The sequence below is a fragment of the Mauremys mutica genome, chromosome 1 (genome assembly GCF_020497125.1).
Source record: "Mauremys mutica isolate MM-2020 ecotype Southern chromosome 1, ASM2049712v1, whole genome shotgun sequence".
Classification (NCBI taxonomy): Eukaryota; Metazoa; Chordata; order Testudines; family Geoemydidae; genus Mauremys; species Mauremys mutica.
The window spans coordinates 157,800,905-157,825,362 of record NC_059072.1 but is presented as its reverse complement, the minus strand read 5'-3'; the positions used below and the strand labels follow the sequence as shown (position 1 = coordinate 157,825,362).

The window sequence follows — 24,458 nt, the reverse complement described above, 5'->3', positions numbered from 1 at the left end:
ATAGTGTGCAGCTTGCTATGTGTCTAGTAACTTCAGCCAGCACTTGCGCAATCTCTGGCAGTAATCCGTGCAGCATAGGGATGTTATTGAGCAGACTAGTCTTTTTACCAGCTTGTTTATAAGAAAGTAGCATAATTTAAATGTAAGTAGTTGTCTGACGTGAAATTCTGTGCATGGGGAATATAGAAACCATACACATTACTGAAGTAGTTAAAGATCAGCCATTTCTCAAAACACTTTACTTTTCTCAGACTGGACGTGACAAGTATGAGCCTACTGCTACATCAGAACATGGTGCCGGGAAGAAAAAGGGGAAGAAGGCGAAAAAGAAGGATATGGATGAACTGAAAAAGGAAGTCTCAATGGTAAGAAAGTGAGGAAGGGGAAGAATTGGTGGCTCTTCAACAACATACACTTCCTTGAAAACACCCTGTCTTTAGGTGCCTACCTTTAAAAATCTGACATTGCTACAGAGACTAAAGGCATCTAGTAAGTTTTCAGTGCAGCCGTAGTATAAATGTATACCCCAGAGTAAGTGCAGCTTGGGTAGCGGAAGTGCAGTCTTCCCCACATTGTCCTGCCCGTGTGACTCTGGCCTGCTGTGGAGCAACTGCCTTTTTAGCCAGTGAGTTCAGTCTCTATGGCTAGACTTAAACATTGGCCCCCTGCAGAGACTGTCGTCAGTAGTGTGCATTACTGCTAATCAGTTTTAGTGCTGTGGACATCTATCCACAATGAGTGAATTGTGCATCACATTTGGCTAAATTTCACCAGGTTCTACTTTAGATCGTGTTTCCTTGCTGTGATGTACGATGTGGAAACAAAAGTGTATAAGCTCTTAACCAGTTGCAAGCTTGCTGTGCATGTTAGGAAGGGGAGGTTGGACTGCTTAGCAAGTCTTCTGTATGCCTCTTCCCTTCCATTTAAAAAAACAAACAAACAAAAACAAACACACACCCAAAAAACCTCCTGGGATGCAGACCACTTTCAGGGTACTCTATTATCATTAGAAATGCAACCACCTCTTGGATGGAGCATGACATCTGTCTAACAACACTCAGCAATGTGCTGCCTAGAATAAATCTATTCTGAATAGCGATAAGCAGGGTGAGAGGAATGAAATGGTGAAGTTACAACTTTGGAACCATCTCAGCTTTAAAACTCTCCCTTGCCATGAAAACCTCCATCTTATGAAGCTATTATTGGCAACGGAATGGAGAGTAGAAAGCCAGTAAGTAGCCTCTGCTCACTTTATGCATGGACTGTTATTACACATTCCAACTCCAATTTCTTCTCTTTCTTCCAGGATGATCATAAACTCAGCCTTGATGAACTTCATCGTAAATACGGAACAGACTTGAGTCGGGTAGGTAGATTTTTTGCGTGTCCCATTTGTCAACTTCTTAAAAGGAACAGGTTCACCGATATGATAAGCCTGCTGTGAAGGGAGATCTGGGTGCTGTCAAATTTGTTTACCACCACTCTTCCAGTTAGTCTGTGCATTAACAGTTCTAGCATTAGTGTTCACAAATATTTCTCCTCTTCCTCTCTTTATACTGATTGGCTCAAATATTTTAGTGACTGTTAACGAAGTTGGGATTTATTCATGTGACTCTTAAGTATTCCAAGGTGAGGTTGATTCTTAGGTTTTGCATTGAGTGTTGTTGCTTGTGTTCTCTTGTATTGTCTGGTAATCCTCTGCTGTAAACCAGGACATGGCCACAAACGTAACACTGACCATCAGTAGTTAAAATGTTACCTTTATAACAAAGGGTGCCGGAATTTCAGACAAGAGGCAAGCCCCCACCAAGTTATTGTACGATAACTAAAGGGATAGAGCATTTTGAAATAGTCTTGTTTAAAGAGCAACTTAATGTCCTGATTGTTTTGTACAAGTATATTTCTACTCTCCCAAAAAAGGGGCCTCTCAAGCAAGAGAGAAACTGACTGTACAGGGCACACACAACCGGGGAAAAAAGCTTTCAGACAAAAAAAAAAATAATCTTGTAGGTAGATGATGTAGCTAGTTTTTTTATTTTAAAAAACCATCTTCAGACAAACTTCAAAAAAAAATTCTACATCACTTATCTCGCACTTGACTGTTTTTCCTGAGACTTGTAGAAACATGTAAAATGTGCTAGCTTGATAAGATTAATATCACATAAATGAATTGGTCAGCACTTTGAGCAGGGTACAATGCTGGTTTCACACCTTGGTTGGTACTGTTTAGTTGACAGCTGTTTCCTACAAGGTTTGATGCAGCAAGATATCTTTTATTTTGGGTCTTATAGCACAGTAGGGTGAAAAACTTAATTCTTTTCATACAAGTCAAACTTTTTGAAAACTTGAGAGAGACTTTTTCAGGAAGACTAAAATCAAAACGGCTACATAAAAGGTCATTTTGATTTTTGCTTGTACCATAACTTCCGAGCCTCTGACAGTCTGCTGTGGACCGTTCTTGGGATGGGGGAAGGGGGTCATAACTTCCACAATTGTGGTCCCGTCACACCTTTGACATTGAAGGCCCATCATCATTGTGAACTCCTGTACTGTTCCTTTCACCTGGCCAACTTGTACTTTCATCTGAGTGCTGGAAATAGAAGTTACTTGTGAGGTTATTTTATTGTGCAGATTTGTAGTACAAATAGTTACCTGGAGACACTAAAAGGCTACACTAGCTCCCATTGTCTTTGCCCGTTTATTGTAAGGAAAGTGTTCTCTCCTTTAGCTTGTAGGAGCAGAGGGGGAAGCAAAGCAGAGGCAGGCCTTTGCTTTCATTCTTGCAATGAGCTCAGAATGGCTTGCTCCATCACATTTGACCACAGTGCCTCAAACTGAGGAAGAGCCTGGTGGTGTGACCTTACTGCAGTGCTATAACTAGACTACCTTCCCAACCTGCATTCTAGGGCTTGACAACTGCTCGTGCTGCTGAGATTTTGGCTCGGGATGGCCCAAACGCCCTCACACCTCCCCCTACCACTCCTGAATGGGTAAAGTTCTGCCGACAGCTGTTTGGAGGATTCTCCCTTCTATTGTGGATTGGAGCTGTTCTTTGTTTTCTGGCTTATGGCATCCAGGCTGCAATGGGGGAGGAGACAAATAATGATAATGTGAGTACTTGTGTACTAGGCTCATTTGCATTGAGCTAGACATGTTGTTTGTCTTGCATCTAAACCTTCAGTCCAGGAACTCTTCCTAAGGTTTTTAATGAGTGATAGTATTTTCATAACTATAGTCTCTCACTCTAGTTTAATTTCTGTGCTTCTACATACAGTATATGGTCTTCAATCCATGCTGAATACAGCAACTGAATTTCAGCTCACATCCGATCTCATTAACAGTAGTTTCAGCAGTTTCCTGGAACATAAAATTGACCGTAGCTCTTGATTAACTTGTGCGCAGACATTATGTAAAGACTGCAAGTAGCTGTGCAATTTAGTGTAAGCATTAGAAATTGATAACTAAACCCTTCAGTCAGAATCTGCTCTCAGTTGACTTTTTGTTCATTGCAGTTGTATCTGGGTGTTGTGTTGGCTGCTGTTGTTATCATAACTGGCTGCTTCTCGTACTACCAAGAAGCAAAGAGTTCTAAGATCATGGAATCCTTCAAAAACATGGTGCCTCAGGTATGTAATGTCTGATCACCCAGCGATCGATCAGGCTTTTGCTAGCTCAGGATTGTTAACCAGATTAGAATGTTGCTCTCACTGCAAAAGACATGACTGGATTTAGGAGGTATTTTACTAGTTTGTAGCAGATTGGCATTAAAGAAGTCAAATCTGTCAGTATGGGTCTCCATCTGTTAAAAGTGGAAGTTTCATATTTCTCTTGGCATTAGCAAAGTTACTTAGTGCACAATAGCAAACGCTAGCTATACTCTTCGCTGGATGAATATCACCAGTTATTGGTGTCCAGTAAAGCACTTAGAATCATAGATTATCAGGATTGGAAGGGACCTCAGGAGGTCATCTAGTCCAACCCCCTGCTCAAAGCAGGACCAATCCCCAACTAAATCATCCCAGCCAGGGCTTTGTCAAGCCTGACCTTAAAAACCTCTAAGGAAGGAGATTCCACCACCTCTTAGTATATTGGACTTCTGTTGGCCTGATTATAAAGCACTTAAAGAAATTTAGCTCTGATTTGGATTAAATAGCCTATGTCGCACATAACTGCCATAGGGCCTTATCACCATGGCAAGAAGGAGCTTTTAATGACAGGAAAACTAAACCCATCCGTTTTTCTTCAACCACATTCCCATATGAGGTAAATAAGTTGACTTACAACCATGAGAGGAAAGACCCTCTGGCCCCTTGAAGCCTTTTCGGAATTGTATTTAAAGTAGTGTATTCTTTTATTCTTTTATAGCAAGCCCTTGTGATCAGAAATGGTGAGAAGCTGAGCATAAATGCTGAAGGTGTTGTAGTTGGAGATCTAGTGGAGGTGAAAGGAGGAGATAGAATTCCAGCTGATCTTCGTATCATAAGTGCTCATGGCTGTAAGGTGGGTGCATTTTCAAATGTCTCTGAAAACCCTATTCCATACTAAGGAAGTCACTTTTCTAACAGTGCTGAGTTTATGGGACGTTAGTTTTTTTTCCCGATGATAATATAGAAGTGCCTTAGAATTCCAGTGTGTTCCCCTTAAATTTCTTTTCCTTCCTGTGTATTTGTCCGCTTGCGCAAGAAACAGTGTGATGTATCTTCCATGCAGGTGGATAACTCCTCACTCACTGGTGAGTCAGAGCCTCAGACCAGGTCTCCAGATTTCACGAACGAGAACCCACTGGAGACGAGGAACATTGCTTTCTTTTCCACCAACTGTGTAGAAGGTACGTGGCTTTAATACTCCATAAAATGTGTACTAATGTAACATGGGGGGGTTAAGACATTAAATCACAAAACTGCTATGGCAGTATAAATGTTTAATGTGTAACTTTACGTATTTGGAAGCACATGGACTCCACTTCCAACTCCCATGCAAACAACCAGGGTATAGCCCCTGAGAGAGGCTGTTTCTGATAGGAAACTGACAGTGTGTAATTGGACAGTAAGCTTCTGCAGCAATGTTGGCTTTGAGTTTCGGGTTTCCTTCTAGATGTTGCTTTACTCTACTTCTGTTAACTATTTCAAATCTTTAAAAAGGAAAAGGAACATGAATTTGTACAGCTCCCCTGGCATCGTTCTCACCCGAAGGCCCAATTGAGGTCTGGGGCACGGTAATAATATAATCAGACACAGGTGTTGTGTTTGAAAGTAATGCAGCTGCTTTAGAGAATTTAGAATTCCAGTGTCCCTCAAACAGAACTAGTATTCCGCCTGCAGAATTCTTCAGCAGACTCAGTGGCTATTGTATAAATTAGCCCCTCCCTTAACCCAACACTGTGTGACAGGACATGTCCCAATGTAACCAGATAAAGTGCAATGAGGATTTACAAATAAAAATTAGTGTCTTTTTTTGGTAAACATGTGGGGCTCAGTTCTGCCCTCAGATATGCACATACATACCTTTATGGCAACACGCATAATATGCCTAAATCACACTGTCAGTCCAGTGTTGGAGCAGAAATGTTGTACTTCATAGCTGGTTGACACTTGTTATATTGTACCAGAGGGATAGGCCCCAAAATAGGGACTGGCATTTGGAAGGGATTCCCTTCTTCTGCCATAATAAGTAAGCAAAAGTCTGTGCCTGCTTATGTCATCTTGTGCCTGGCTTTGGAAAGCTATCTGCCCTCTTAGAAACCCTGTGGGTGCACTGCCATGCAGCAGATCCTTATTCCCTAATTGGAATCCAAGGGAGCAGGTGTGCAGGAAGGCTGCACAGCAATGGTGGTTTTATTTACACAAGAATTCCTGCTCCGGGGCTGGGTTAGAGATTCCTCCTCACATATGCTTAATGTGGATCAGGGCGTAAAGGCTATTGTGGTGTGAACAAATACCTTTTAAACGAATGTATGGAGATCTGATTAAGCACCTCCAAACTCAAACCAGAGCGAAGTAGCTTTCTGTGTTCGGCATCAGTGAGTACTCTATTAAAGCCTGTTATCTCTCACTTCCAGGCACCGCCCGTGGTGTTGTCGTTAACATTGGCGATAATACTGTGATGGGCCGTATTGCCACTCTCGCATCTGGACTGGAAGGGGGGAAAACTCCCATTGCAACTGAGATTGAGCATTTTATCCACATCATCACTGGAGTGGCTGTGTTCCTGGGAGTCAGCTTCTTCATCCTCTCATTGATCCTTGAGTACACCTGGCTGGAGGCCGTCATCTTCCTCATTGGAATCATTGTCGCCAATGTTCCTGAGGGTCTGCTTGCTACTGTCACGGTGAGCTGGTGGGGAATATCAAGATTGAAATCAGTTGCACTTAATCTAACTTTCTCAGATTGTACTTGAAGGCAAACCATAGCATAGCAAGGGGCTTTCGCATTGCTGAACAGTCGTCTTGGTTGGTGTGGGTGGGGCCAACCTGTGAGAGTGATTAATTTAGTCTAAGAAACAATCACGTGTTTCTGCCTAGTACCAACTCATCCAAACTACATTGGAACCCTTTTGCAAAATTAACCACAGTTTTGAAATTCTTCAGCTAGTGTAGATGGGTCCCAAATTACTAAATCATAAAATAAGTTTCATATTGCAAGACTATTAGCTCTCTTTAGTCAAAAAGTCAGTATCAGTTCCCTTTCTGATACGAGACTGTCCAATGTGGTATCATTTAACCTCTTTACTTCAAAATAGTGAGGGGGGTTTTGTGCTTAAGTAAAAAGGTACCTTCCCCCAAGCCCCACTTTCATGGCCTTTCCCAGCCATTCAGTTGGGAACTCAAAGGCATTTCCACTTACTTTAGATAGCCAGACATGGCCCTGATTTGCCCAAACAGTTTCAAAAACTTCTCATGTTCTTGAGTAGTTTCTGTACTCTTTTTATTGGCATTTCATTTTAAGGCCTATTGACCCAGGATGTGAGATCCTAAGAGATGTTTATGAAGGAGAAAATACAGTCTGGTCTAAATTTAAACAAGTCTAAGAATCCGTGCTTTCTGTTCTTGTGGGGGAGTGGTAACCATCTTCTAAATGCAAAATTACTGCACCAGTTGTGGGCTATGTAGAACTAAATAAGTGTACAAGCACCTGTCTCTGATTCTTCCATCTTTCTCACTTCCTCTCCCAGGTGTGTCTAACACTAACGGCCAAGCGTATGGCTCGTAAGAACTGTCTGGTGAAGAACTTGGAAGCTGTGGAAACCCTGGGATCCACATCCACCATCTGCTCCGACAAAACTGGCACCCTGACTCAGAACCGCATGACAGTTGCCCACATGTGGTTTGACAATCAGATTCATGAGGCTGACACCACAGAGAACCAGAGTGGTAAGAAAAGTTCTCTCAATTAGAGTTTCTAATTGGCATGTTGTTCTTAGAGGTGTCTTTTTACACTGTCTGTTAGCTAAGACTTTGGTGTCTGGAGTGCAGAGTTGGGAGGATTTAGAACTTGCCTGCTACAGTTCCTGGTTAATCGATATCAAACCTCATTATGGCCCCATGCTAACTTCCTCTTTATCCTGAATGTATACCTCATTGGACTGATGACTCCTACGCAGTGATCATTGGAAAGATCACTTCCCCTAGTTTCAATTCAGGTTTTGGATTTGATCTAGGACCTTGATATCGTTTGGCAAGATAGCTAAGTCTTATCACCACTCAAAGTAGAATCTTACAAGCCTATTATGTAAAGTGCCTGTAAATCATAAGTTTCAGTCCTAGCTCCGCCACTGTCTAACTTTTTCTAAACCTATAAAATGTTGTTTCAGTTATCAGGTGCATTTGAGGAAGACTTGATTTTCCCTAGGTCTGATTGTGCTCGTCTGATCCAGTTTTGAAAGTGGCTGCGTCTGGTCTGCACTAGTACTTCAGTCATGTTTAATACAGTGCAAAGTATCAAGCTATATAAATACAAAGCATTATTGGAAGCACACAAAGTGCAGTATAAACATTTGGGCTGACGATAGTAGGAATAAACCAGTGTTTATTCAATGAAGAAAAATCTTCGAGGCTTAATAGTTGTGTCCCTCCCAGCTAGCAAATGACTTTAAAAGGCTTTTGCCTGGTTTACTCTTTCCAGGGAAACCATGTTCAATTCTGGTCATTTGAAGCTCCTCAACAATAAACATGGGGTAAATGGAGTGGATGAGTCCTTTAATTGTCATCCCTGTGATAGAACTTTAAATTAATTTTGCAGACTGGGCATAGTGAGGCCAGGACTTCCCTAACAGTGAGTGGGAGAGCTGGAGTGGAACTCAGGAATTCTGGTTCCTAGTCTCCCGATCTATGAAAGGAAGTCAGTCTAACCCTTGCCACTACTGAAAATGTAACTAGTAGTATATAGAATCTAGACTACAAAGCCTATTCTTAAATTATTTAGCTACTCTGTTAATCCCCAGGCCTTTGCCTACGCACCACCTGCTCCCCAGAGTAACTTGTGACTAGATGAGTGGCTAAAATTTAGGGAAAAAGAAGCCGATGCAAAACTCCCAGTAGGACAAATATGAGCTTTCTTTTATAGTCTGAGGTAGTAAAGACTGAGACTTTTCCCTGGTCTGTTTGGCACCATAACATTTCCCTTCTTCTCCTGCTTCCAGGTGCCTCCTTTGACAAGAGTTCTCTTACCTGGGCTGCTCTGTCCAGAGTTGCAGGTCTCTGCAATCGTGCTGTGTTCCAGGCTAACCAAGAAAATGTACCTATTCTCAAGGTGAGTTCAGTTGAAGGCATTCTAAACTATCCTGACAACCATTTTTGCTCTGATTTGTTGGTGTTACAATCCAGCTGTCTAGACTAGTGAAGGCAGTGCAGTAACAATTTATGCCTTGTCTCTGCCACATGCCCACCAGTCCCAGGATTGCAGTGGACATGTAGGGAGGGAAGGCCAGCTGGTGCTCCTAGCTTTTCCTGCAAACAGACCCATAGAGAAAAGCTGGGGAAACACTCTTCCTTTCTGTGCTTCTGGCAGGGGTGGGAGGTGTTTCTGAGATGTATGGCTCCTGCAGCATGTTCTCTGCCTTCAGCTGACCCCTGATGCCTGCAGGTTAAGGGAGTAGAACACATCAGGGGCTGGGAATGTGCCAGAGCAAGGTTTCCTACACAGCTTGGTTCATTTTTCTCTCCTCTTTTGGTTATTCCCACATAGTACGTGGGGTGGGGGGTCCATGAAAGTATACTTTGCTTTAAAGAAACTGGCAGTGGTGGGCATAGGAACAGAGTGAGCAGGTGTCATAGGCTCTTTCATTAACTTCACAATACACTTGTGCCTAATCTTGTCTGACCTTCTGACATAGCTGTAGGTCACTAAAGCAAATGCAACATGGCAATAATTGTGGAGGAGAAATGCTAAGCTAAGATCCAGCCTAGTCTAATGTCTGCACAAGTGAAGCACTGCTCTTGTATCAGCATTTGATGTGTTAATTATGTCACTTACTGCATTACTGGAAGGTGCTTGGATACTATGCTTGATAACAGGGTAGAAGAACACATGTAGAACAAAATAACTGTTTTGACTATTCATCAATACTGGTTCTGTGACTACAAATCCTCTGTCTGTTTTTAATATCAATTTCTACCGTGACATCTTATACCTCTTGTAATCCTGCTTCTTGCATCTCTTCGTTCATGACTTGAAGCCATTAAAAAGGATTTCTTCTTATTGTAATACCTGTCTGCCACAGCTCTTCTTAGATTGTCCTGTTGGTTACATAACTTTCTCCACACTCTAGAGGTCTGCTTGACTTGGGCTTCAGCCTTGTTTGAGATGCTTTATCCCTTCACTGAAAGGAGTGAGCTCATACAAGTTTACAATGTGTGAAACTTTTTTAACAGAGGGCAGTTGCAGGTGATGCGTCTGAATCTGCACTTCTAAAATGTATTGAAGTGTGCTGTGGTTCTGTCAAAGAGATGAGAGAAAGGAATACTAAAGTAGTGGAAATACCATTCAACTCTACCAACAAATACCAGGTAAGAACCTCCTGAGGAAGAAGGGTTCCCAGCCCCTATATGTTTATACAAAGTCCCTCAGGCTAGATCAGCCCTGTATAACATGCAGCACTGTCTGCAGTGGTATTGCATTGGCTGTAAATAGGGTTGGTTTTTTTTTTTGGTTTTGTTCTGTATCTGTGTTGTGATGGGAGACTAGGAGAGGTTCAATCTTGGGAACTAACCGAATTGCAAACATGACCTTTTAAAATAAATGAAACACACCAGAGAGTCCTCAGCACCCACATATAACCAAGGTTATGGTAGAGGACTTGCCAGAATTCCTGTGTTTCCAGAGTACCTTAAAGGGATCTGCCTTAATTCTCCAATTCACTATTGAATACTTGGAATGAGTGTTAAGCACTTTCTGCCTATACAACTCTTCCAAATCACTGTAGAAACTAACTGTTCTGTGTGGCATTTTTAATGGGAGCAATCCCATTAATCTCCTGCTGTACATATATAAAGCTGTAAAAGCTCTTCTCTTACAACCTAGCTGTCTATCCATAAGAATGCCAATCCATCAGAGTCTCGCTACCTGCTGGTGATGAAGGGAGCCCCAGAGAGAATCCTGGACCGCTGCAGCTCCATTTTCATCCATGGAAAAGAACAGCCGCTGGATGAGGAGGCAAAAGATGCTTTTCAAAATGCCTACCTTGAATTGGGCGGCCTTGGGGAGAGAGTACTAGGTAAGGAAATGCAGTCATAGCACACTGCCAGTGGCTTGGGCTCCACACACAATGCCACAGAAGCATGGATTAAGTACAGGGGGTTGTGTTCTGTTCCGGCAGTGCAACTGTCTCTAACTTACAGGGTACTTCAGCATTGATATGGAAGGAATCTCTCCCTTGAGAGGGATATGCACTTGTTCTAATATTGGGTGCAGCCTCCATGGACGTTTTGAGGTCCCATTATGTAAACTAAGTAGTGCTCGGTCACTTGGCATTGGCAACTAGCCACTAGTCTAGAAAAACTTTTAAGCCAGCAGGAGTGATGCTAACTTTGAATAATATTGACTGGGTTCCTGAGCAGAAGACCTGGCACTAATTTACAGAGCTTCTCTCCACTGTTATTCACAATAAGTGAATTCACCTCTAAACATGCCTGCTTAGGGGTACAAACTAATCATCGTTATTGACTTGCTGCAGGCTTTTGCCACTTGGCTCTGCCAGATGATCAGTTCCCAGAAGGCTTCCAGTTTGACACAGATGAAATCAACTTTCCTGTAGAAAACCTCTGCTTTGTTGGGTTGATTTCTATGATTGACCCTCCTCGTGCTGCTGTGCCAGATGCCGTTGGCAAATGCAGAAGTGCTGGAATCAAGGTATCTCTCTTTTTAAGTGTATGTGATGACATAAGCTAAAATACAAATGAAATGAGTGAGCCCAGTATTCAGACCTGAAAGAAACTAGGTTCTCCTTAGAGTGCTGATCCTTCTGTGTTCCACATGTGGGTACATGTGTACTGCATGTGCCTGAGACTGGAGGTTTGTAGCTAGTAGTGAATACTTCCTTGGGCCCAGTTCACTCTGATGCCATTCTTAAAGGCTAAGACACTTAACAATGCTTTGGAAGTTTGCCATTTAACCTAACGGAGTAATGCAGGGTCCATGCTAATCAAATAGCAGATTGGAAAAAAGAGTTTTTGATGGGAGTCCAAATTCCTCAAATCCAATGGCTGAACTGGTCTGAGTCAGACAAAATTGGGCCTAATCTTCTCTTGGTTCCCTCCTATCTCTGAACCCGGGCTAGTCTAAAAGTATTGCTGACAGCCCTATACATAAAGTCTTCTTCCTGACCAGGAAATGCAAGCTTCCCCACACTGCTTTCTTTTCCCTTCCTCGGGGGAACCACCTGGGGATAGGGAGCTCTATTTCTATGTCCTGTTCATATCTTGTTGGCCTCCTGAGAGCCCCAGCAAATGGGCCAGTTGTAATGCAATGGTTATTAAATATCTGTCTGAGCTCAGATTTGCTTCACGGACGTCACCTTTCTGACTCTCTCGCAGTCTGAATTGACGTGGCGGGGTTCAACAAGAACGGAACAACTCTGGAAATAAGACTTAACCTTTACCATAATTTACTTGAGACAACAAAAGGAAATGTTAACACTCCTTCAGTACCCACCCTGTCTCTGCTTGACAGGATGGGTTAGGCTTTCACAATGTCTGATATTTGCATTGCAGGTTATCATGGTTACAGGAGACCATCCAATCACAGCCAAAGCCATTGCCAAGGGTGTCGGCATCATCTCTGAGGGCAATGAAACAGTAGAGGATATTGCTGCTCGTCTGAATATCCCAGTCAGCCAGGTCAACCCCAGGTACTGAACAGAAAAAACATTGCAGATAGAAAGGAAAAGGCTGTCTTAGAATAAAGACTGCCTCTCATGTCTCCCCTGCACAAGCCCCTTTTAGCTTTACTTTTATCTGAGACTAGAAGTTAACATGTCTAATGCTGCACATTGTGTTTCCTTGGCACTTGTCACATGCCCAGTGAAATGTTCACTTGATTCCAAAATGTTCTAGTAACTACTAGATTTTTACATAAGGGCAAATAGCTTTGACGCAAAACCCGAAAAGCCTGTTTGGGTCACCTTAGTGTGCATAAACCAAAAGCAGGACACACCTTTCTGATTTCATAGCTGCCAGCACTGGTAACTGTGTCCTGAGTGGAGATTGTGGAATTAACAACTGGGAATTTAGCAGATGAACAACTGACCAAATCGCCATTGAAGATGTGTTTAATGTTAAGATTAATGTTTCAGTGACTTGAGCACTTAAACTGGACTAAAGCACACCTTTTCACCCAAAACTTATTTAGGTTTCTTTATAATATAACAATATTGTTAGGCTTGGAAGGATTAGATTGTGTTATTGGTAAATGTCAGAAAACGTTTTCACTGTACATGCACAAACTGATGAAAAAATCTATCAGTAATTGAAATTTTGAGATAAGCAAAGTAAGAAAAGCACTGCTTGAGAACGAAGTTTGTTTTAACGGTATTTACTTTGTACGTTTTTATATCTGATGTTTGTGTCTTACTGATTATAGTTTTAACGTTTTGAATCTCAACACCTAGTGTCATCAAATTGTCGGATCCTCCCGCATAATTTCCCACAACTGTGAAAATTTAAGATAAAAAAGTGCATAAAAAAAATCAGTTACCAGTTGAAATTACAAAAAATGAAAATTGAATTCTGCCAAGCTTACCTTAAAGAAAAGCCTAATAATAAATAAGTTACATGTCAAAACTGGACTAAAAGCTCCCTTTGAGGGCCCAAGACACTGAAACATTGATTAAAGGTTCATGGAAGAACTCAAATGAGAGGTGAAAATGACTAGGCTGTTTTAACTATCTAAGCTGAGTGGCCTGCAAAAATTCAAACAGGATAAATAGTTATGTTGAGTGTAAGGTTCCTTACTTGTAATGTAAGGAAACGTAACTGGAACTCTCTCTTAAAATTTGACCTCTCATTCAACTCCAAAGATAAATATTTTAAATTTAAAATCAAACCAGGTGGTTAAGAGTCTCAGAAGTCAAAACAAGATCCTGTTCCCTCAAGAGTTCCAAATCTGAATTTTTTGGGTGGGCAGAGGAACTGAGGACCTCTGGGGATAGCATTCAAAACTGATCTTAAGGTCCATAGATTTCCAAAATGAGAACAGTCCTATGGGCAAATACTTAGGTTCTCTTCAGAACTTCACTTCCCCTCACTGGTTAATACATGGCACCTTTGCTACCTAAGAGCACAAGATTTGAATTATTTATCAGGCAAATTCACCTATTCATAAGCTGGCTGCTTATAGGGTTACTGGGCTGCCTGCATTGTTTAGCCTGACCAAGCCTTTGTTTTGCTTGGAGAATCTCCACAGAGCACTTGTGAACTGTGAATAGACAGCCTGTGGAATGAATTGCTGAGGAAGATGAAATATTGTGGTTAGATTTTTGAGAGGGTAACTTCATAATACTCGTTATGTGGTAATGCAGGCTGAGGAGGAGAAGTGGACCACATGTTTGGGGGTCTTAGTGGCTGGCAGTGAGGTCAGAAAGGAATTTCCCCTTATGTACAATGTAACATCATTAGCTACATGTATTATCCATTTGGCCAGTTATGGGTGGGATGCTGAACTAGATAAGAGCTGATTGTCTAATGTAGTCTGGCATGAATATACATCCTACATGGATAAGAATCTAAAATACTAAAACATAACATGAGCTGTGTTCGTTAGACTATTTTGTAATAGTAGCCTAGGTTTCCTGTAAGCTATGCAGCCGCCTTCTTAGTGCCACACAGGTGCTCAGGGAACCCACCAGGGACCTTCTGGGGTAGGGGTACCCCTTCCCTGGCCTCAACCTAGCCCAGCTCCCAACTCTGTCATGGCCAGAGCACTCCTACCCTGCGGGGCCTGGAGAGGGGGGTGCCTTTCCTGCGGCCCCAGCCCCAGAGCTGCCGTGGCAGGGAGAGGCGCCTCTTCCTCTTCCCTCCACCCCCAGGCAGGTGCTGCTGTGGGCGGAGAGAGCTGCAGGGAGAGTCCTCTCTCTCTCTCTCTCTCTCTCTCTCTCTCTCACTGCCATAGCCCTGGAGCACCCTCCTGCGCCCCAAACTCCTCGTTCCCGGCCCCACTCCAGAGTCCGCACCCCCAGCTGGTGCCCTCACACTCCTGCACCCCAACCCTCTGTCCCAGCCCACACTCCAAACCCCTCAGCGCCACCCCCACTACATTAATTTTGTTATAAGTGCACCAATATGAAGATGTCACCTCCATATTGGTGCACGTAACAAAATTCGTTCCACACATGGGTGGGAAAAATTAGATGGAATACTGACTGTAGAACACAGGAACAGTCTATCTTCTCTCCTACAGTAAGAGTTGGTCACACAAGATATGACACCCCAAACATTATACAATTTGGAATCTCCTCCTCGAAGGCAGTACTTTTTAAGTATATTAAAAGCTGTGGCTTTCCTTTTGTAGTATGCATAAGAGTTGTGGGTTAATGGAAAGTGTGTGAGTGTTTTTTGTTAAATCCTAGGGATGCCAAGGCCTGTGTTGTCCATGGCACAGATCTGAAGGACATGACCAGTGAACAACTAGATGACATTCTGACTCATCATACAGAAATTGTGTTTGCCAGGACATCTCCTCAGCAGAAGCTTATAATTGTGGAAGGTTGCCAGCGACAGGTAAGGAGAAAGTGCTACGTTATTTGATCATCCGTAAAAGTATTTGCTTTAAACTACCAGCTCAAGTATGCAGCACGGGGAGGGATAGCTCAGTGGTTTGAGCATTGGCCTGCTAAACCCAGGGTTGTGAGTTCAATCCGTGAGGGGGCCACTTAGGGATCTGGGGCAAAAAAATTTGGTCCTGCTAGTGAAGGCAGGGGGCTGGACTCGATGACCTTTTGAGGTCCCTTCCAGTTCTAGGAGATTGGTATATCTCCAATTACCACCAGCATGGTCAAGAGCAACAGCACGGCCTAGACATCTCTCACCACTCTGGGGTATGTCTGCCCAGTTGTTCAAGGTTTTCTTTATAGTAACAGCAACGGCTGCAGAAGCATCTCGTGATGCTGGTCTGAGCCACAGCTAGGTATTCCGTATAGACTTCATATGTGAATATGGACACTATGAGGTAAGGTGTAAGATATATATTTTCAAATATGAGGCCTGCAGTGATGCACGGCCCTGAAGTGACCTGCAAGGGCAAAAGTAGTTGCTGAAGTTAGGTTTAAGGTCTAAAGACTTTGGAGAGGAGAGGCTTTACCACCACCACCCCACCCTAAGATCAAATGTGTTCTCCAGAGGCAGCAGCAAGTCCAGATATGAAATTCCTGATTGACTGCAGGCTTCAGAGAGGCGTACCAGGTTTCTGTACTTCAAAGAAGACACAGGCTGTCTTTCAAAGATCCTTCACTGGTCACCTACAAGACCTTGATCGGGTCCCAAATATAGCACTAAAAGAGCCGTTTCCAGCTACGGGTCCTGTTCAGAAAAATAGCTGATCAGGGTTGGGGAAGGGTTAACGGTAATACCCATGGAAGACTGGGACACTCTCAAGGGAATGTTACAAGTTTGCACATTCCTATTGTAGGAACTGAAATCTTCCCTTTCCCTTTCTCTGTGCCTAGGGAGCCATTGTAGCTGTTACTGGTGATGGTGTGAATGACTCCCCAGCTCTGAAGAAAGCAGACATTGGTGTTGCCATGGGTATTGCTGGCTCTGATGTCTCTAAACAGGCAGCTGACATGATTCTCCTGGATGACAACTTTGCCTCCATTGTAACTGGTGTAGAGGAAGGTGAGTTTCCAAGCCCCTGTTGCACTTCAATTAGCACACTAAGTATAGCCACTTACTTGGAGATACCCTGTGGGATAAACTAGATCTCTGAAAGACTTCCCTTAACTTGGGTTTATAATTCACTTTCACAGTAAAGTCTTACCAAACCTACCCAAGCAGGAAATTCTACCCCCAAAAAGTCATTGGGATCTGAACGTAATCTGGGTTAAGGGCTCCCCTGGCTACTAAATGAAGGGATTCCAAGGCTAGGGTTAGGCCTGAAGCCTGTTGTAAGGTAGGGCTCTCCGAGCTACAGTTAGGGTTACTAAGGGTATGCCTACGCAGCAAAGAGAAAACTGCCTGGCTTGTGCCAGCTAGCTCGGGCTTGCGGGACTCAGGACCTTTTTATTGCTGTGTAGACTTCTGGGCCTGGGCTGGAGTTAGTTAATTCATTATCCCCCTTCTGTTCTCTAGTATATGTTGGTAGCTGTGGAAGTAAGGATCCTGCTTTTGATCTGGCTGTTCACTTCCAGCAGAAGTGAAATGGAAGGCAGCCCAGCCATAGGGCTTCTCTCTCCCCATGCCTACTGTTGAATCCCCGGCCACAGCTGCTTGCGATGACGAAAGGTGTTAGGTTTTGAGAGGGCATTGGAAGTGGGGACTCACAGGAACAGTTATGTCTGAGCTCCCCCACTGAACTTGGAAAATAAGATGGTTCCACTGAATATGGAGAAAGGAAACCTGCTGGTGGTGAACTGAGATAGTGATACTGCCTTCATGATGACTTGAATAGAATACCCAAACTTGCACTGCACTGCAGTTCTCCTTGTGATAGAAGCTCTGCAGAGAGGGAAAACTAGTGTGTTTAGGCTTTCAAGCACTGGTGTGTGTAGCTTTAGGAATAAAGCCTTCTGTAAGCCGCCTGGCTGCCATGTGGCAGTAAAGAATCTGTATTTGTTCCTTCCTAGGTCGTCTGATCTTTGATAATCTGAAGAAGTCCATTGCTTACACCTTGACCAGTAACATCCCTGAGATCACACCTTTCCTAATCTTCATCATCGCTAACATCCCCCTGCCCCTGGGAACAGTAACTATTCTCTGCATTGACTTGGGTACTGACATGGTAAGTACCTTAGAATACCAGGGGCACATATGGGTTCGAAATAACCCTAAAGAACTTCAGATTCAAGAGAATATGTAACCAGCTTGTTTCTTAGCCCTGTAACAAAGCTGGTCAGTGGATATTCTTTCCATAGCCTAGTCTACCTGTCTCCTGAAAATGGAAGCTTGCTGGCTGAGTGTTTTGCTCCTCTAGAAGGGCCAGTATAAGGGCAAGGTACTACATATAGGCCCTCAGTCTAACGTCATTATTTGGCAACAGGCCTGTACGTTTCTTAGTCACTATAATGGGACAGAGGGGAAGCCGCTCACTCCTTTTTGAAAATGGAAAAGCTTGTTTTCAAAGCTCCCTAGTATGCCAACTCTTGTCCTCCACCCCAAAGGTTCCTGCTATCTCCTTGGCATATGAGCAAGCTGAGAGCGATATCATGAAGAGACAGCCCAGAAACCCCAAAACGGACAAGCTAGTGAACGAGAGACTGATCAGTATGGCCTATGGGCAGATTGGTAAGCTGCTGCTTCGCTTCATCCTTTGGGACGCTGCTCAGCACTGATGGGGGCTGGCTTGGCCTCAAGGGAGATTGCACAATCAGTCTAGGGCAGTAGCTGCTATCATGTTTCTGTAGGGTACAGGCTTTTGGCCACGCAGGCCATATTGTATTTGGGAAGCTTAGAAATTCAGGCTTTTAAGAGAACTTCAGGTAATTGCACATAGTGGTGGCTTGTGCAGCTTGCTTCATCCACTGAATCACTTTCACAGTAATTTTATTTAATTACACAGCACTGCAAAGTAACTGGCGGCCAACTAGTTCTCTTTGGGTTCAGACTTGTTTGGCGGAACATAGATCCCATTGTTAGTTTAATTAGAAGTAAAAGATTCTCTCCAGTATACTCCTGTACACACATCATTAGAGGCCTGATGAAAGGAAGTACAAAGATATGCCACAGTTCACAGGGTGGTTAATTGCAGCAGAACTTGAAGCTTCATTAATGTAGCTCAGTGGCTCTCAAACTTTTTTACTGGTGACCCCTTTCACATAGCAAGTCTCTGAGTGTGACCCCTCTCCCCCTTATACATTAAAAACACTTTTTTAATATATTTAACACCATTATAAATGCTGGAGGCAAAGGGGGTTTGGGGTGGAGAGTGACAGCTCGCAACCTCCCATGTAATAACCTCGCAACCCCCTGAGGGGTCACGACCCCTAGTTTGAGAACCTCTGATGTAGCTGTTGTGGGGAACATGGGATGAGGCTTAAAATGGGTGTTTTTATCCTGTGTCCTTGATCCAGAGTTTCAGGCCTTTATAGTAAAGTATGGAACATGGGTAACTGTACAAAATTGGGGATCTTTTCCTTGGGGAGGGGGAAGGAACAGATGTTGGATGGTGGTCAAAGGAACAGAATGTCATAGCTACAGAAATGCAAATTTCTTGTAGTTAGGGGTTGGGTAAATGAGAAAAGAGGGACTTAATGTGCTTGGGGCTTCTGTGTAAGAAACAACTCATGCCTAGCAAATCACTTGTCTGTCATGACCATGTTTCACAGATTGCATAGGTTTATCTGTCATTTTCTAATCCAATCAGGTATGATCCAAGCCCTTGGAGGCTTCTTCACGTACTTTGTAATCCTAGCAGAGAATGGGTTCTTGCCCTCCTCCTTGGTAGGGATCAGAGTGAAATGGGATGACCGGTGGGTGAATGATGTGGAGGATAGCTATGGGCAACAGTGGGTAAGTTTGAGCACAGCATGGGGGCTACAAGCCAAATTACTAATGTGCACATCCTGCATTGGGATACAAGTAGATCTGCACATGGAATGGAGAAGGTGAATGTATAAGAACTAACACTCTTCCTCCTCATTTCCAGACCTACGAACAGAGGAAAATTGTGGAGTTCACTTGCCACACAGCCTTCTTTGTCAGCATTGTGGTGGTGCAGTGGGCAGACTTGGTCATCTGTAAGACCAGAAGGAATTCAGTCTTCCAGCAGGGGATGAAGTAAGTGGTGTGGGATGGAAAGGTTTTAAGGAGGAGTCCATTTGCTGCTGTAGTTGGCAGGCAGTGGCAGTAGTCTTCACTGTCTATTCAGTATAATGCTGGGCCTATCTCAGGAAGCACCAAGCAGTTAAATTAGGTGCATTAATAGTGGCATAGTGCTTTAATGGGTCAAGTAAAGAGGCTTACGGCTTCTGAGTAATCCACAGTTCTCTGTGATCAGACAGGATGTGACTAGGTGGACAACTGATTTTTCTCTGATCCTTGGCTGTAAGAGCATCTGAAGATAACTCATTCTCAAATATTGACTGCGTTGTGAAGGCCATGCGAAGATAAGGGTGAAATAAAGAGGGTATAATTCCATAACTGTTTTGTACAAAGAATATCCTAGTGAATCAGTTTCCCCAGTGAAAATCTGCATGTTTGGTGACAGAGATGCCTTGGCACTAACTTTTCTGGCTTTCCTAGGAACAAGATCTTAATATTTGGTCTCTTTGAGGAGACTGCCCTGGCTGCCTTCCTCTCTTATTGTCCTGGCATGGATGTCGCCTTAAGGATGTATCCACTGAAGTAAGTCATGTCTTGATATTTCAGCTCACAGTTACTCCCCAACAGTTGCAACAGAACAAACATATTGTTAAGATGTGATTGCATAAATTGACTCTCCAAGAGTTTGAGTAGCTTATAAAATGTAGCTTTGGAACTCTTCACTGGATTGAGACTGGAGAATGACCTCTTAAGTCACCCACTGATGATCTCTCTGCTTAGCTTACATTGCCCACCATCTCTCTCTTCCCACCCCCTTTGGCAGGTGACCATGATGAGGAAATCTCTTCAAAGCACAGGGCTTGTCTAAACACAAGTTGTACCACTTCACCTATGCCCGTGTAGTTAAGCAGCACAACTCCCTAAGGTGCCTGCAGTTACACTAGTAGAGCTCATTCATGTGCAGGAAGGGGAATAGCGCCTCTATCCAAAATAGTCAGTGCTTTGAGATCCTCAGATGAAAGGGAATATAGGTGACTTGTCAGTCTGTAGGCCTCCCTTCCGCAGTTGCTGAAGTGCAGTCCTCTGCTGCAGTGGGTTGTGGTATCTGTTTAATATTGCACAACAACTCTTCAAGGCAGGAAGTGGAAAATATATCCTGTATCTGATGTAGTCTCAATGAGAAAATTACTGGGACTTTTAAATCTACAAAACCGGGCATTCCCAACTGTACAGTGTCCCCCAGTGTGATGCTGAGGCACCGGTATCACTTCAGCAGCTTCTAGATATGACAGTCTCCCATGTGATTGGCTTGTGCTGTGATAGTTTGGATTCAGAAGGCTATAGGTTCAAAGGTTACCTGTGCTTGGAAGGAAATCTTCCTAGATCAGAGTGGTGGCGTGGGAGGAGCTAGTACTAAATGGCACAAAGGTGCAGTGGCACACCTTTCGTTGGAATCTTTATCTGGAATCAGATTAGTTTCCTGTGGGAAAACTCAGTGGTAATTCTTGGCCCTGGTGATTCTTGGTTCAGCAGAGCCCCTTGCAGAAGTTGCTGTATTGGCCGGTCTGGACTTGCCTCCATTCAGTGATCTACACAGTTCGTAGCATAAATGAAAAGATCTGCTGCCAAATACCATTTAATGAATCTTTCTGCAATGTACTGTCTGTATTCTTACTCATGTCTCTTTTCCCCAAAACAGACCAAGCTGGTGGTTCTGTGCCTTCCCATACTCTCTCCTTATTTTCGTGTATGATGAAGTCAGAAAACTAATCATCAGACGGAGCCCTGGAGGTAAGAATATATGGTTCCAGTGAACTGAGCACTCTTACATATGCAGTAAAAATCCCAGTCCTGTTGAGCAGTGTGTTCTTAGTCTCTGGGCATCAGGGCACAACATTGCAATGCTAGGGAGGAGGAGAGAGAATCCCCAGTTGCCATTTCACATATATCCCATTGTGTATAGGGACTGACATTTTGGAGTTGCACTGTCTCACTTCATTTCTTTAAAATGAGATTGTAGTAATTATAAAATGTGATTAAACTCAAATTAGGGACAATACCAATTGAATAGTGATACTTAGTCTTGAAGCCCAGTTTCTCCTGTGTGCGAATGTGCCATAGGAATGGGCAGAATTCATCTAAATTTGTCCCTTATCACTTATGTGTCATCACTTAGAAACAAAGTTCTGAATCGGTATTTTGTTCCCCCTCTTGCCACTGCCTCCTTTCCCCCACAAAAATCCTGTTCTAGCTGAACAGCATGAAGGGCAGTAATCTGCAATGGGGTGGGAGGGAGAGAACTACCCTGAAGATTTGCTACTGTGACATTAATCTCTCTAACGTCTGAGTTCTTCATATGTTCAGATTACGAAATACTTCCAGGGAAAAGAGAGATGGGGGAGGAAGTATTTACACACTGTACTAGAAAATAATGGTTCAGGTTTGTCTAGCTTGGGGAAGTCAGAGCAGTTTGAAAATTGCAAGTCATCAAGTATTTTGAAAGACTTTCCATTACAGCAAGGTCACTTAATCTTGCATTGACGTTCATTTGTGCTATTCCACCTAAGAGTTCAGACGTTTAATGGACAAGCTAAGCTAGGGTGACCAGACAGCAAATATGAAAAATCGGGACGGGATGTAGGGTAATAGGAGCCTATATAAGAAAAAGACCCAAAAATCGGGACATCTGGTCACCCTATGTATAAATGGCTTCATGAGATTGACTTAGTTTGTTCCTTCTTTCTCTCTTTTTGTAGGTTGGGTGGAAAAGGAAACATACTACTAAAATTCAACTACAAAACCACATTCCATGCACAGCACAGCCCTCCACCTCCCCTGTGTATGTGTACTTTCAGCATTTGAATGCAGAGTTGTGCCCTGAAAAGAACGGAATGAAGAACAAAGTGAATCGGAAGGAAGGTGGACTGGCGGAGAAAGCGGGGGAGGGAGTTTCTTTGACGTATCAGTCTACGGTGACGAAAGATGGGAGTAGTTTTTATGTGCCTTTTTGTTTTTTTAAAAGGAGAGATGTTAAGATTTTAATATTTGGATTTTTACAAATAAAGATGGATTATAACAGGATGCTTGTGTGTATTGTACATATGCTGTATCAAATAGTGCTTGTATCAGAGCAACGTATGGATGAGAGTGTTCAAAACCCATGGAGGTGCAGACACTAGCTCCTGGTACGTTCTGCTTCACCATGATCCAGGCAACTCGGCTTCTCTACTGGATCAATTCTATGCTGGCACCTGTTGCCACCATATTTTAAATTCTGCTCTGTAACAATTAGGTTTGTAATTCAGCTTCCATTACAAACCTATGTGGTTCATAAAACTCTTTGGGGATCCCCTAGATCAAAAAGCCACATTGCATCTTCCTCCTTTTCCCCCCTCTCCCAATCTAATTGGAGCAGCTTTCATGGTTGCTTTTTCTCATTGAGACTATGAATGAAGCCTTTTGTCTCCTCCCTGTTCAAGCTTAGTGACAGCAGAAACATCACCCTGCCAAGCCACCACATCTTGTGAAGGAACTGTGGAAGGACTGCAGAGATTGTCTGCATTTTTATCCAATTCTAAAACCCTCTTTACTGCATCTTGTTTTGATTCACCAGCTGATGCTGGCTGACCTTGGTAGTGAATTCATCCCCACGACTCTTCCTGTAATGTGCCAATGCACAAGCCTTGGTACTTAAGAGTGGAAGCTGTGGATTTATGGCACGTGGAGTAGGTGCATTAAGAGAAATGGGGAAGCCTGCAGTTCATGCACATGAACCTGCATCGCAGCCCTATCACAATGGAATCTAGTTCCTGAAGCTTGACAAGCACCGAGCAATTTGTATGAAACGGTGATGGAGATAAAGCTGCAGGTGCAATGTCCCTATGGGGCAGCTACTTTCTTCTCTTCTGCCCTCCCCCCAACCCCAAAACAAAATCCCTATGGGGAATTCTCCCTCCTGATTTCTTCCTTCCTGGTTTGTTTCTGCTACTTGCCCAATGTGCTCCCCACTCTCCTCGCCAGAATTCAAACAGGCTTTCCCAGTCAGTGCAAGCTGCTGCTTCCAGACTCAGTCAGCCTCTTGAGAGCCTCCTTATAAGTCCAGAAAAATGCTTCGTGGGCGGGAAGGGTCTGCTGAAGTTCAGTGCTCATAACTGAGGAGTTCAACATGGACTTCTGTACAGTACACTGAGAACTGGAAGGAAAACCTGCCCATGGGGGAGGAGAGGAGGGATCTGAGTTGTAGGCATGACTTGCTATGTAACCATTTCACTGCCTACTGCTCACCTTTAAAAAGGGACAAACCTTCAAATGAAAGGTGGCAGAGAATTGCAAAGTATGTTACCAAGGTAACTTCTTGGAGCCTTCTCTCTCATCTGAGGGGATGAGGGGAGATCATACCTATGCAGATCAGCTTTAAATGACCTAAACAACGGGGCTTTCACCTTCCTTTGTGGCGGGAAGGAACTACTTCAGGATCTTGGATCCCAGGATTTTTCCTGATCAGCTTTTTAATGGCCCCCGTACTGAAATTTCCTGGTATTTATAAACAATGTTGAGCTGCTAGCTACACCCCAGACAGAGTCCATATTTAAAGAGAGGCCCATTCTGAAGTTGAATCTGAAGTAGAAATAACCAATATTTAATGTACTTGATTCAGTTGGAGTGAACTGGTGAAGGCAGCCATGGCTTGGCATGTATGGGGGAGTGGTGGGTGGTTTGGTTGGGGGGAATGGGGCTGGGAGTTGTAGAGGGCAGGGGTTAGCTAAAGAATGCGGGGGAGGGGAAGCTAAGCAGAGTAGGAAACAAGCCCCCCAGGGAAGAGTAGCATCAAGGACTTCTCAGGTTGGCTTTGCAAATGCCTCAGAATTCCAGTCTGAACAATGCTTAAACTTTTAATGCTAATCCTTAAATGGAGTGAATGCTGAGTGCACATGGCACTGAAACTAAAGTATGGTGTGTGTGGATTTTTTTTTTTTTATTCATACAAATCCCTCTTCCCCCCCCCCCCCCCAGTGTTGGAAAGACTGAAGATTGAAAGTGTGGAAGTGCACTGTTA

The 24,458-nt window shown here is 43.4% G+C and overlaps 1 protein-coding gene across 3 annotated transcripts in view; it reads left to right on the top strand.

The window, feature by feature from the left end:
- Positions 1 to 22,483, top strand: part of ATP1A1 (ATPase Na+/K+ transporting subunit alpha 1) — a 47,228-nt gene extending 24,745 nt beyond the window's left edge. For all 3 annotated transcript variants that reach the window (XM_045001179.1, XM_045001178.1, XM_045001177.1), the window contains 22 exons: positions 252 to 365; positions 1,307 to 1,366; positions 2,907 to 3,110; positions 3,513 to 3,626; positions 4,366 to 4,500; positions 4,711 to 4,828; positions 6,059 to 6,327; positions 7,171 to 7,369; positions 8,638 to 8,747; positions 9,869 to 10,003; positions 10,518 to 10,710; positions 11,170 to 11,345; positions 12,206 to 12,342; positions 15,058 to 15,208; positions 16,153 to 16,321; positions 17,269 to 17,423; positions 17,803 to 17,926; positions 19,005 to 19,150; positions 19,287 to 19,417; positions 19,883 to 19,984; positions 21,102 to 21,193; positions 22,159 to 22,483. In XM_045001179.1, coding sequence (XP_044857114.1) covers positions 336 to 365; positions 1,307 to 1,366; positions 2,907 to 3,110; positions 3,513 to 3,626; positions 4,366 to 4,500; positions 4,711 to 4,828; positions 6,059 to 6,327; positions 7,171 to 7,369; positions 8,638 to 8,747; positions 9,869 to 10,003; positions 10,518 to 10,710; positions 11,170 to 11,345; positions 12,206 to 12,342; positions 15,058 to 15,208; positions 16,153 to 16,321; positions 17,269 to 17,423; positions 17,803 to 17,926; positions 19,005 to 19,150; positions 19,287 to 19,417; positions 19,883 to 19,984; positions 21,102 to 21,193; positions 22,159 to 22,187 — 2,979 coding nt within the window. In that variant the 5' untranslated portion in view covers positions 252 to 335 and the 3' untranslated portion in view covers positions 22,188 to 22,483. The remainder of the gene's footprint in view (positions 1 to 251; positions 366 to 1,306; positions 1,367 to 2,906; positions 3,111 to 3,512; positions 3,627 to 4,365; positions 4,501 to 4,710; positions 4,829 to 6,058; positions 6,328 to 7,170; positions 7,370 to 8,637; positions 8,748 to 9,868; positions 10,004 to 10,517; positions 10,711 to 11,169; positions 11,346 to 12,205; positions 12,343 to 15,057; positions 15,209 to 16,152; positions 16,322 to 17,268; positions 17,424 to 17,802; positions 17,927 to 19,004; positions 19,151 to 19,286; positions 19,418 to 19,882; positions 19,985 to 21,101; positions 21,194 to 22,158) is intronic.
- Positions 22,484 to 24,458: the final 1,975 nt, after the last annotated feature.